At 36.9% G+C, this 12,359-nt stretch overlaps 1 protein-coding gene across 1 annotated transcript in view; it reads left to right on the top strand.

Moving 5' to 3' along the window:
- TRPC4 (transient receptor potential cation channel subfamily C member 4) overlaps window positions 1-12,101 on the top strand; it is a 117,112-nt gene extending 105,011 nt beyond the window's left edge. The window contains 3 exon segments of the mRNA XM_036831463.1: window positions 9,496-9,537; window positions 9,663-9,752; window positions 11,234-12,101. Of these exon segments, the coding sequence (XP_036687358.1) occupies window positions 9,496-9,537; window positions 9,663-9,752; window positions 11,234-11,956 (855 nt within the window). The 3' untranslated portion in view covers window positions 11,957-12,101.
- Window positions 12,102-12,359: the final 258 nt, after the last annotated feature.

Below are 12,359 nucleotides of genomic sequence, written 5' to 3'. Positions count from 1 at the left end.
CATTAGTCACTTGGACCTTCTCAGAGAAATTGCTTTGGAAGTATTCTAATATGACTTTATATTAGAATCAAGTAATATCAGTTATTTAATTAAAAATTAATTCATTTTTAATTTTATTTAACTTAGTTTATGACTGCTAGCTATGCCCTTAGTGATTCTTCTTTTTCGTTAATTTCATTGCCCACCAGGCATCATTATCAGCATCAGATGGGGCTTTCTCTCCTGAAAGTGGCATTGATTGTCCTGTCATCTCTGTAACAATTCTAATTCTAAAGAGAAATTGACTGGCAAGGGAGTATAGCAAACAGAGGGTGGTTAGGAGAGGCAGTTATATTCTTTCCTAGAGACCGTCACTCCGTGAACTTGGAAATTGGGTGTCTATCTGATCTTAGAAATGGAAGTCAGATTATGGTGAAGCCTTACCTTGCAATCCTCATACTAATTTACAGAGTTTATCACTGACCTACAGCAAAATTATTGTACTCCAAGTGTTTTATTTTCCTCTTAAAAAATAAGTTCAATTTATTAAAAAAATATGTTCATTAAATAAACATAATGATTTGGGTTTAATAAGCAATTACTGTACATTTTCCACGTGCCAGGAGCTGAGCTAGGAATTAGAGGTGGGAGGAGATATACAAAGGCATGGTTTCCATCCTTGAGGGCATTGTTTTTAACGTGGGGGACACAGATATGAGAACATCTTACTATAATACATGTTGCATGACATAGTTAACATTACCGTATAGTTATATGCAAGAGGCCATGAGAACAGTGTGAGAAGTAATTCATGTTTTCCTTGAGATAAACAGGAAAAGATTTCAGAGATGCCGAACTCAGGCTTACTCCCTTCCATATCACAATATACTTGTCCTTTTTCTCATCTTATTCTTAAATTCATAAGAAATTTATTTTATCAATCCTTGAAGAGATATTAATTATTAGTACTATCTTATTATGCTTTCTCTCATAGGAGTATTTCAATTGAAAAAGAGTTTCTGGGCCCCCAAATAAAAGCCACACGCAAGAGAAATTTGTCTTTAATATTTTAATTTTAGGCAATAGCAGAAGGAATCTTGGGTTTTAAGATGCCATGGAACTTGTAAAAAAAATATAGGGCCCTGCTCTAATATTTTAAGAGCGCCATCTGTGCTGCCACCAAAATAATGGAGGACCACTCTAAGAATTTGACTTCCAACTCTCTCTCCCGTCCCCCAGAATCCTCCCACTGTTGACATATTTTTAGGAGTATATTACCATCATTTCTTAGATGCAAAGAGGAGCTTAACATTGACTTGGGCTTTCCTATGAAAACAGTGATTCAAAGGGTAAATGGTATAAGTTAAAGAGCTTTCTTTTCTATACATTCCTGATCAGAAAAACAAATTTCTTTTTAATGTCTCTGTCTCTAAATTTGAAAATTTAATCCAAGCTGGTGCACAGAAAGATAATTCACAATTAATTGTGACCTCAAGTCACTCCTTCTTCCCTAGCCATATAAATTTTACTAACCTTTGGTAATGGATAATTTTATGCTTTGGGAATTTATGATAAACTAAATCAATATTGTGAGTCACCTCTCTCTTCTCCATTCTCTTCCTACTCTCAGTCCTGCCTCTTCTCTGCCAAGCGGAGGCTTGGGTAAAGCACCAACCTAATCAAACTCAGTGCCATACATTTGCCTTTTACCTAGACTGCATTTCCAGAATGAGAAGGACATATTGTGGCATGCATACTCTTAGTTGAGTTTTATACATTTAGGTTTTAGATGGAAATAAATAAATAATATGCAAATAATATTATTTGCAAAGAAAAATGTAAGATAAATAAAAAGTAAATTAAGAAGAAGTTTGTAATATTAATGGAGGAGTTAAATGAGAAAATAATTCCAAAAGTGAGTGCTGTGAATTCATTTCAATTTGGTTAATCCACCTGATAGTTCATTGTGTAGACAGATGAAGACAAGGAGATAGGTGACTTTGAAGTACCACTGGCAGTCACTTTGTATAACAAAGGCACGGCTTAGAAGACCCCACGACACTTCAAAGGGACCTTAGAAATCATTTAGCTCAACTATTTCCTTTAAAAAAGAGCTCGTTTACCTTGTGCAGTGTTTTAGGTGACAGAGCTGGGGAAAAACTCGTGTCTTTTGTTTCCCCACCCCATGTGCATTTCATTGCCCTCTCTTGTTACCCTGAAAACTCTGATGACCTTGCAACAATACCCTCCATGTTGTGTGTCCACCTTTTGATTTTTCGCAACAGCTTTTGCAGATCCCACCACTGTTTTCCGCGGCCTCTTAGATTCCTGTGTCCCAAAGCCCGTGTTTAACAGGCTGGCCTACCTTCCGCTCTCATTCCAACTTGCTTCACATTTGTGAAGAAGAAAATTAAAGCAGACCTGGAGGTAGAGTTTATACATTCTTGGAGGCATTTTCTCTAAACCTTCCCACTTGTGCTTCACATACTCCTGTCACCAGCAGCTGCCTGAATGTTACCCTGTTGATCCCTCCCTGCAAGCCTGAAGCCAGTGGTCTCAGGGTTACTGATTGGCCACAGCCTGGGAGCCCAACATTAGTGATCTTATCTTGCGATTTATGGGTAATAACTGATACAACTAGCTCTGAAAACTCATTAACTTTTTTTTTTTTTTTTAAACTTTGGACTTCCTTTTATGGGTGACTGGGAACTCCAAGTAAATTAAGTTTTCCTTTGGAATGCTTTATGGGAGAAAGCAGAAATGAAGCAGAAATGCTTTATTGAACAACACTTTTATTGTGGGAGCAAGCCCATGATGGAGAGATGTGTTGTTTCTGCGAAATCATGAAAATCCCACCAAAGAGGCAGCATATTGAAAGTACAATCATAAAATAAGCAACATTTTATAGCCTTCTGGTTTTTTATATTACTTGTCGAATTTTAACACATTTTATCAGCAAATACCCTTCTCGGTATTAAAACAGTGGTTCTCAAACTTTAGTGTGTCTTAGAATCATCAGGAATTTCCATTTTAACAAGCACTTCCAGCCTGTAACTTTAATTCGAAATTCCTGTTAAAAAAAGCATTGATTGGTATCTAGCTCAGCTTTTTAAACTAAAAGCCAATGTTTGTACTTGTCCAAGAGGTCTAGATAATTTAAAGTAAAAAGATGTTAATGCAATAATATCCTGCCAGTGTTTAATTAATATGAATCATTTTTAATGCCATAGACCAGGTTTCCAAATAGAATGCTAAAGTTAATGGACAATATACTGAACCAAAAAACTACTAGGTTTTTTAACAAAATCATTAAAAAATGGTTTTAACCTCTAGTTTTATGTTTCCCACTTTCTCTGGAGCACATAGTGAGGGAAACACGAAACACCATCTCTGTTAGGGTCCCTTAGCATCACTCAACTCTGGGGTCACAGATGGGATACTCATGCCTGACCAGCTGCCACAGAAATACATTCAGTTAAGTCACTGCAAGAGAATTAGGAGCAGTGAATGGATTAATATCACCTAGCATTACTAAAGAAAAAATGCTAATAGTACTTGCCTTTCAGACTTCATGTTTTATAATTATCAAAATGTGTCATCCCTTAATCTTCATGACTTTTCACAGGCCTACCAACAAATCTTACAGATATGACTGTGTTCATCCATGGGTACCTCTCAATCCCTAATTTATTGCTGTAAGATTTGCTGATAGGAAATTTCAATTAAATTTTCTTTCCTAAGTGGGAATCTAGAGGAACAAATTTCTTCTTGGTATTTCAAGAGTGAGATTCTGAATACTTGCTTTGACAAGGCAACCTTCAGCTTTTTATATCATTTATTTTTATATGCTTAGAAAGTATGTTTATAGAGAACAATATGTATAGATCCATCTATAAATGAGCCAAACTACAATCTTTACAGAGGGACCACATCCTGAAATGGCCCCTTGCCTTTTTACTTGTTTTTTTTAAAAGAAGAGCACAGCAAGCTGCCCCCCTTCAGGGATTCACTGAGCAAAGCAGAGAATGAAAGGCATAATTCATGGGCTTAAAATCAGTGATAGACCAAAACCAGAGTGGAAATGAGAGAAAACGGCACTGACAATTGACAGCAGGGAACCAGCTACGTGGAGTGAGCCTGACATTCCACATATTGGACCCGGGAAAACGAGAGATAAAGAGTGACAAAATGTCACCATGGATTCCCCAGAGCCCTTTCTTTCATAGCTGCAAAACCCTTCCTGCTCTAAAGCAACCTGACACTGCTATTGAAATAAGAAGTTACCTCTGGGCAGCAAGGCTTCTCACTAGTTGGTCGTTTCCATTATCATTAGTTCTGTGATCCAAACACTGCCATTGTCTTGTCCTAACAAATCAGGAGGAACCTGCAAAGAGAGAGATCTGCTAATGTGGTGGGCAGGTGTGCCCTGGGCACCTGTGTTCAAAGCCACCCTGCCAAAGAACCGTGCCAGACTTCCGATATAATTCGTGGAGAAAACTGCCATCTTAAAGTGCATGTCTTCCTCCAAAATATTTTTCCTAGACATCAAGTTAGGGAAGGAAGGTCCCTGATCAGTCATGTGGCCCATTTTTCTTAAACATAACAGAAAATCAACCCAAGTTATTTTAGAAAAAGCTGCCAAATGCAACTCCACAAATTTCTCAGTAACGCTGTAAACATGAACTCATCCACAGAAAATTCTTTATTCCTAACCCAGGTCTACTATGCTATAATTCTACCTCGTTCATTACTTTTTAGTAAAAATAGAGAACCCCTAGTCATTGCAGATCACTTATCAATCAAAGTTTAACATGTGAATGGCTTGAAAAAATTAAATACCTCTTACCCACTTAGGTATTTTTTAACGAACTGTCCTTCATTATATTACTTCTATAAACACACATTGGTCCATTCTGTTCTTAGTCACTTCCAGTGAGAGTTATAAGATGTAATGTTTTCCCTTATGAGAGTAAATCCTTTTGAAGTGCAGCTGATCTTTACCCAACCAAGAGGTTGCAAACATACGAGGTATTGTTGGTGGCAGCTCTATTATAAATATTTAATGATGTCACCGGTTGCCAAAAATGATCATTATGTTTATGGCAAAGAGTGCATATATTATGGATTGAATCGTGTCTCCCCCAAAAAAGATACTTTGAACTCAAAATCCCCAGCACCTCAGAACATGACCTTATTTGGAAACAGGGTCTTTGCAGATGTGATTTGTTAAGATGAGCTCCTATTGGAGGAGAGACCTCATAAGAACATGAACATTTGAAGACCTGGGAACACAGGAAGCACGTCTTGTGGTGATGGAGTAGATATTGGAATTGTGCAGGCAGAAGCCAAGGAGCACCAGAGATTGACAGATACCACTAGAAGCTAGGAAGAGGAAAGGCAGGATTCTACTGTGAGTCTCGGAGGGAACATGGAACTGCCAACATCTTGATTCGAGACTTCTGCCTCCAGAAGTGTGAGATAATAAATTTCTGTTGTTTTAAGCCACCCACTTTGTGGTACTTTGCATGGTAGCCCTAGGAAACTAGTACAACATATGCCGTGCATTTTGTGGTTAATTTTTATTCAAATAAATGAGGATCCAGTCTGGAAAGGATGCTGATCCACAAACTAACATGTGTCGGGAGAAAGAGGCAAAGTCATAGGATGCAGAGCAGATGTTCTCATATGTCTCTTAGTGTCTACTTGATCGAAAAAGCAAGGAGGAAAGAATAAATTCTAGCCCGGGATTCTAGAACTGGCACTGCCTTTAGAACATTGTAGTATTTTCGTTATTCACTCAACTGTGTGGACCTTGGTTTCCTTGCTTATAAATGAGGCAATGAGACTGGACCAGCTCTTCGGTTCTAATAAGTAACATGTCTGTTCTTAATGCCTACATGTCAGTCGTCATGTATTGAAATTTGAAATCCGATCTTGTGTTCCTTGACCTTTGGTAGATTCTGAGAATTTAGATAATTAAATTAATTTTAGTATTAGCCTAAGAAAGCTAATTTAAAAAGAAAGGAATATTTTATGCATTCCTAATAGATATATTCACAATTTATTGAAGATTTTATTGTTCATGATAGTTTCCCTTTAGCAATGCCAAGAAATGTGGACCTGTGATTGTATCCACTCTTGCACCTATGCATACAGTCCTCAAAGCTTTTTCTTTAGTCCTAACCTTCCCCCAAAATATAAAATAGACAGTGGCATCTCCACCTTAATGTCCTTTGTCAGCATATCCCAAATTGAATTCTTTATTATTTTTCTAAGAGCACCAACATCTCAGCAGCCAGGCTAGAAATCTTAGTCATCATGCGCCCACCCCAGCACCAGGCCTCCAACTCTGTTTCCCCTCACCCCCTGGGACTCTTACTGTCCCCTCCTTTCCATTCAGAACCCATAGAATGTACAACACAAAGAGTGAACATAATGTAACTATGGACTTTGGGTGATAGTGATGTGTCATTGGAGGTTCATCAGTTGTAACAAAGGCACCACTCTGTGGGGATGTCGATAGTGGGGGAAGCTAAGAGTGCGTGGTGACAGGGGTTTAAGGGAAATCTCTGTTCCATCCCCTACAATTCGCTGTGAGTCTTGCATTGCTCTAAACAATAATAAAGTCTTAATAAAACAAAAATAACTGCCTACAGAATTTGTGTTATATCTATCCATATTTACCAGGACCATCCCTTCACCCTATCACTTAAATATGAATTTCTTATTTCCCAATCTCTATTGCCTAGGCTAAAGCGTCCAACTCTTTAGCTAAAGAAAATGTTCTTCTCAAGCATGAAATGCCATGCAAATCACACAAAGAACAATAATTATCCCTAAGTACATTCTTTTACTTTTCCAGAGGCAATCCCAATATGTGTTAAACTATCCACAGGTTTTGTGATTCAAGAATATTTTTTTAAAACATATTTTTTAGGTATGTAAAATCATAATATTAATCACAAAGGGAAAATAATGGAGAAAGGACAGGAACTAACATTCGTTAGTAATAGAAGCCTTAAATCTCTTATCTCATTTAATCTTCAAAATCATTCAGTGAGTTTATCTTTACCTTGCAAAATAAAACATGTGGAAGGGAGAGGGTCTCAGAGATAAATTCCTCATTCAGGCTTAATCACCTTCAGTTCCAGGTGTTCTTAACATCACACCACATTACCTCCCTGAAAGTAAGAAAATAGACACAGGTAGCCCTGATAGTAATGGTCAATAAGAATTGGTGAATTCATTGCATTCATTTTTGCTTTCAGTACTCAGAAGATGGTTAACTGCATCCATTCTTATTTTCTTCCTAGGATAGTAAAGTTCAGTTGGCTGATATAATCTCACAAGACTAAAAAACTGTTTTGTAGTATGACCATCTAGTTGTGGAAACAAATTGGTTGTCAAAAACAATTAACTATATTAACTTAGCCTTAAACCCGGGCTATGGATATTGAATAAATTTTTACTGTTATCATAGTAAACTTTTTCTATGTTCTTTCCTTCTGCCAGACTATTTTGCTTAAAAAAATTTTTTTCCTGGAAAAATAAACCTGGAATTAGTTTTTAAAGTGTGATCTTTGATCTTTTTGTATTTGCATTACAATTTTAAAATTCATGTATGAGTAAGGTTCTACTGAAGGGAAGACAGTTTGTGCTCATTTTAATACTAAAATGCATCATGATAATTTTCACTTATTACTCATAATTTTCTGATTTTGTCATCCCTAGTTTTAGTTTTGCATTAAAGAAATTTAAAGTTAACTCATGATTTCAAACTGCTCTCTGCTGACTAGTTTTTATTGGCTTTTTGCAGACTAAACTAGCGAAATGCTATAGAACCCCAAGATAATAAAAATTGAGTCGACTAAATTCTATATTAAATTCAGAGTTTCTATTTACTTAAACCATAGAATACGATCTCCTGTACAATATTTACACTGAGAGTGCTAAAGAAGTTAGCGTACAGATTGCTTTTGTATTTGTGTTCACTTAAAAAATAGTGAAGGAGACCTGGAAGGCTTGTTTCCTTCCAGAAGTGCTTTTGTCTCTGGTTTCAGCTGATCTGTGTCTCAACAGGAGTCACATACCTCCATCTTGTGGCCCAGTCATAAAATTCCCATGCTCTATTTCTTTCAAGATGTTCTAGTTTTGTATGAAGTTTCAAATTTCCCAGTCTTTTAATTAATACCATAATCATTTGAAAATTTGTTTCTTAAGATTCATGTAATATTGAATGGTATTCCAATCATTAGTGGCCTGTAGAAAGTTAAGCACGGTCTCATCTGTTTCTAAAAGTCACTAATAGTCATGAAACACAAATCTCTTCTCATGGCCAGTGAAAATGCCAATTTCCCCTACTGCCCTAAAGAGAAAAAAAGAGTTTCTTTTGAATTGTTTGATTTTTTGTGTAATATCATTTCACAGTGATGTATGCACAGACCTTTTCAAAATTCCATTTTAGCAGCCTATGATTAAGTATTTAGTAAGGAACAAGATCAAAAGACTTAATTAAACCCAAGATATGTTATCTCTTTTGCTTTCTCACAATTTACCAAATTCATTCTCTTGTAACAGAAGTATTTTTATTTTACATTACTTTGGCTAGTTTTCTTCCTTAAGAATCAATACTGATATTTATTTGACATGCATAAAATTGGGATTATGATAGCTTTTTTTCTAGTATCTTTAGAATACTAGTGAAATCTGCAAATATATAATTTGTCATTTATTATTTAACTCAATTTATAATGGACATTTTTTAGTCATTAAACATCTTCTCCATTTTACACTCCACAATCATTGCTCTGTGCTAACACCAGCTCTGCTCCCAAACCATTCTGATCTCTTCAAAATGATAGCTCAGAGTCACATTTATTTTTTTTTAAATCTAATGAACCCTATCTTTGAACAGAACCTTTTATTTTATTTTGTTAAATTCAACCATCTAATTAAAACAGCCATCTCCTCTTAATGTACATCTGCTTGAAATTAAGTGTTGGGGAGTTCACTGTCTAACAGTGTTTCTGATTACATGTTTTATATCATGGTTAAATTCTTTATGTTGCTATGTTGATATTGATGAAGATCTTCATATTGTTATAATGCTAGATTTTTATCCAACAAATTTTTATTTTTATTTGACATTTATTTTGTATTTGATATGTCCCATCTGTGTCTCTTAGGATCATTTAAAATGATTTGGGATACATACTAAGTATGATTACTTAATTCTTCATCACTTATATTAAAAGAACAATCTTGCCATCATCATTAACTTATTCTATATATTAAACGCCATAAGAATTTTAACCTTGCCCTTTGTTGTTTTGGTTCATTCATTCTTTTGATTCATGTGAAGCACTCTCTCTAGCTATTTATTGTCCGTTGTCCAGTAAAATTCCCACTTTGCAGAAATGAGGGAAATAATATTCTTGATTAAAAGAACCAGGCATTATTTTATGGAATGGTACAATATCACTATAACCAAAAAGTAAATGTCCCTTCCCTTTTCAGAGGCGAGCTGCTGATAATTTAAGAAGACATCACCAATATCAAGTAAGTTATTCTTATATCTTGACACTTACATTAAAATAAAGCACGATCTCCTCTTTGGAACTGACTCAAGAGAGAATTCACATTTATGCACTGAATATCAATTCTGTTGTTTTCAAATGCCTCAGGAAGTTATGAGGAACCTAGTAAAGCGATACGTGGCTGCAATGATTAGAGACGCCAAAACTGAAGAAGGTCTGACTGAGGAGAACTTTAAGGTAACCACTTTCATCTTTGTCGCCAAAAGGCAGATTCCGCAGAGCGTGGAACCAGGTGCAGCACGTTTAACACCAGAGCTGGAAACTGGGCCACGTGTTCTGAGCAAGCCTGTCTGTCTTATGATTTTTAAATTCAAGCCCTATTGATTTATATACCCAAAAAAAGTGGTAAAATTTCTTTTCAAAGTACATTGCTTTCAAACAGACTTAATCTGAAAGACCCAGGGGACTTATTTGGAGGCAGAGAAAATCCTAGCGCCTTGTGGCATTCTGATTGCTGATCCCAGCCACACTCTACTGAGTGAGCCTTACTTTTGGAAATGTCGGTCTGATTTCTAAACCTGAAACACTTAGTAACCAACGTTCTGAAAACAATGACAACAAAAACCTTCTTTGTGTTCCGCATGGCTTTGGTAAAAGAAAATTTAAGGTTTGAGCTTAACTGTAGCTTATAAATGTAGTTTTTTCTCCCTGAGTTCTTTTTTTTTTCAATTCTATCACAGAAGAAAGGTAGAATACATGAAGTATATATTTGCTCATATCATGTGTATAAAATGCCTTTGTTAGCCTGCATGAGTTGCTAGAGATTTTGGAAGACTGACTAAAGTCAGTAAGATCTCATAGGCAAAAACAAACAAATAAAAAACCCTACAGGAGACTTTTGACAAAGAAAAACAGCAGGCTTAACAGAGAATTAATATAAGCAGCCAGTTAGGTAAGAAGAGAGAGAAGTTGCAAAACTTAAAGCACAGATTGAAAGTTGGCTAGGATCCAAAACGTTCTTTGCTGTCACACCTCTGAATCTTGGAGTTAAAGGATTCCTGATGCTTTGGGAGACGGACTGGAGGCAGGAGGCCACCACAAGGCCACCAGCAGGTTAGGATTGAGAATTCAGCTGCCCCAAAAGATAAAGGGATGAATCTAGGAAGTGCTGTGTGTTCTGAATCAGTTCCCAGGATTTAGTGGCTGATTTTTTATCCCCAGAGGTTGGGATAAAATCAACTCCAAGGTAATAAACAATTGAAACTAACTGCCAACTCTTGGGAGGGTAGACTCCACTTTAATTATTTTGTTTTAGATATCCCCTTGGACAGCAAAATGTCCCTGAGACAATGTAAGATGACTTGAAAGCAGATGAATATTTTGGAGAGAAAGAATTTGAAACTGTAGTTCCAAAGAAACCCAACATACTCCACTACAGAGTGGTGGGGAAAGAAAACTCTTCCTGTTTCTTTTTACATCAACCATAGGAAGTCTCCAATTACTACAGAACTCCCATGGGGAAATTAGGAGATAACAAATAGATACAAGTGCCCCTGGGAAAACTGACAATTCTAAACAGAACCACAGCAGAGTGGACGCCTAGCTCTCAAAAATGAATGAAGACATGTCAGATCCATATATGAAACAAGCAGATGATGTTTCCTAATGTTTATTTGTTTAGGTCACAGACTAATTTCGTCGTTTTCCATTTCACTTAGGAACTAAAGCAAGACATTTCTAGCTTCCGCTTTGAAGTCCTGGGGTTACTAAGAGGAAGCAAACTCTCTACGGTCCAATCTGCTCAGGGCACGAAGGATTCTTCTAACTCCGCAGACTCGGATGAAAAGAGTGATAACGAAGGTAGTATCAAGGACAAGAAAAAGAACTTTAGCCTCTTCGACTTAACCACCCTGATTCACCCACGATCAGCAGCGATTGCCTCCGAAAGACACACCATCAGCAACGGCTCCGCCCTGGTGGTGCAGGAGCCACCGAGGGAGAAGCAGAGAAAAGTGAATTTTGTGACCGATATCAAAAACTTCGGGTTATTTCATAGACGATCAAAACAACACGCTGCCGAGCAAAATGCAAACCAAATCTTCTCCGTTTCAGAAGAGGTGGCTCGTCAACAAGCTGAAGCACCACTAGAGACAAACATCCAACTGGAATCTCGAGGGTTAGCTTCCCGGGGTGACTTGAACATCCCAGGTCTCAGCGAACAGTGTATATTAGTAGATCATCGAGAAAGAAATACGGATTCCCTGGGTTTACAGGTGGGCAAGAGAGTGTGTTCGTTCAAGTCAGAGAAGGTGGTGGTGGAGGACACGGTTCCAATCATACCAAAGGAGAAACACTCAAAGGAAGAGGACTGCAGTGTAGACTACGAGGCAAACCTCACAGACATGGTCACCCACGAAGATTACGTGACCACAAGATTGTGATACTTGATGGAGGAAGCATTTCTCATCCATAACACACATTTTCCATAGTGCACTGGGTGGGGGATGTTTAAAGGTGAATGAGCCAATGCTAACGTACACTTTATAGCATTTATCAACTGGGGCGTATTGACATGTCATGTTTAAATAAGGCAAAGGCTATCAAACACCCTTGTTTTGTAGCCCGCTTTTGCTTTCACAATTTGTTTTACAATTTGTTGTTGTTGTTAATAAATAAATGCACCTTGTATTCTTGTACTGTTGCAATAACTTACAGGAAATTTTTAGCTCTCTTTTTCAATTAAAACAAATGTGACTCAATATGTGCTAGTTGACTCCTATAATAGATATTTTTATATGCAAAAAACAATGTAGCTGAAATATTAGAGCTTTTCACAATTTTTTA

The sequence above is a fragment of the Balaenoptera musculus genome, chromosome 18, assembly GCF_009873245.2.
Source record: "Balaenoptera musculus isolate JJ_BM4_2016_0621 chromosome 18, mBalMus1.pri.v3, whole genome shotgun sequence".
NCBI lineage: Eukaryota > Metazoa > Chordata > Mammalia > Artiodactyla > Balaenopteridae > Balaenoptera > Balaenoptera musculus.
This window is presented reverse-complemented; position numbering and strand designations above follow the sequence as displayed.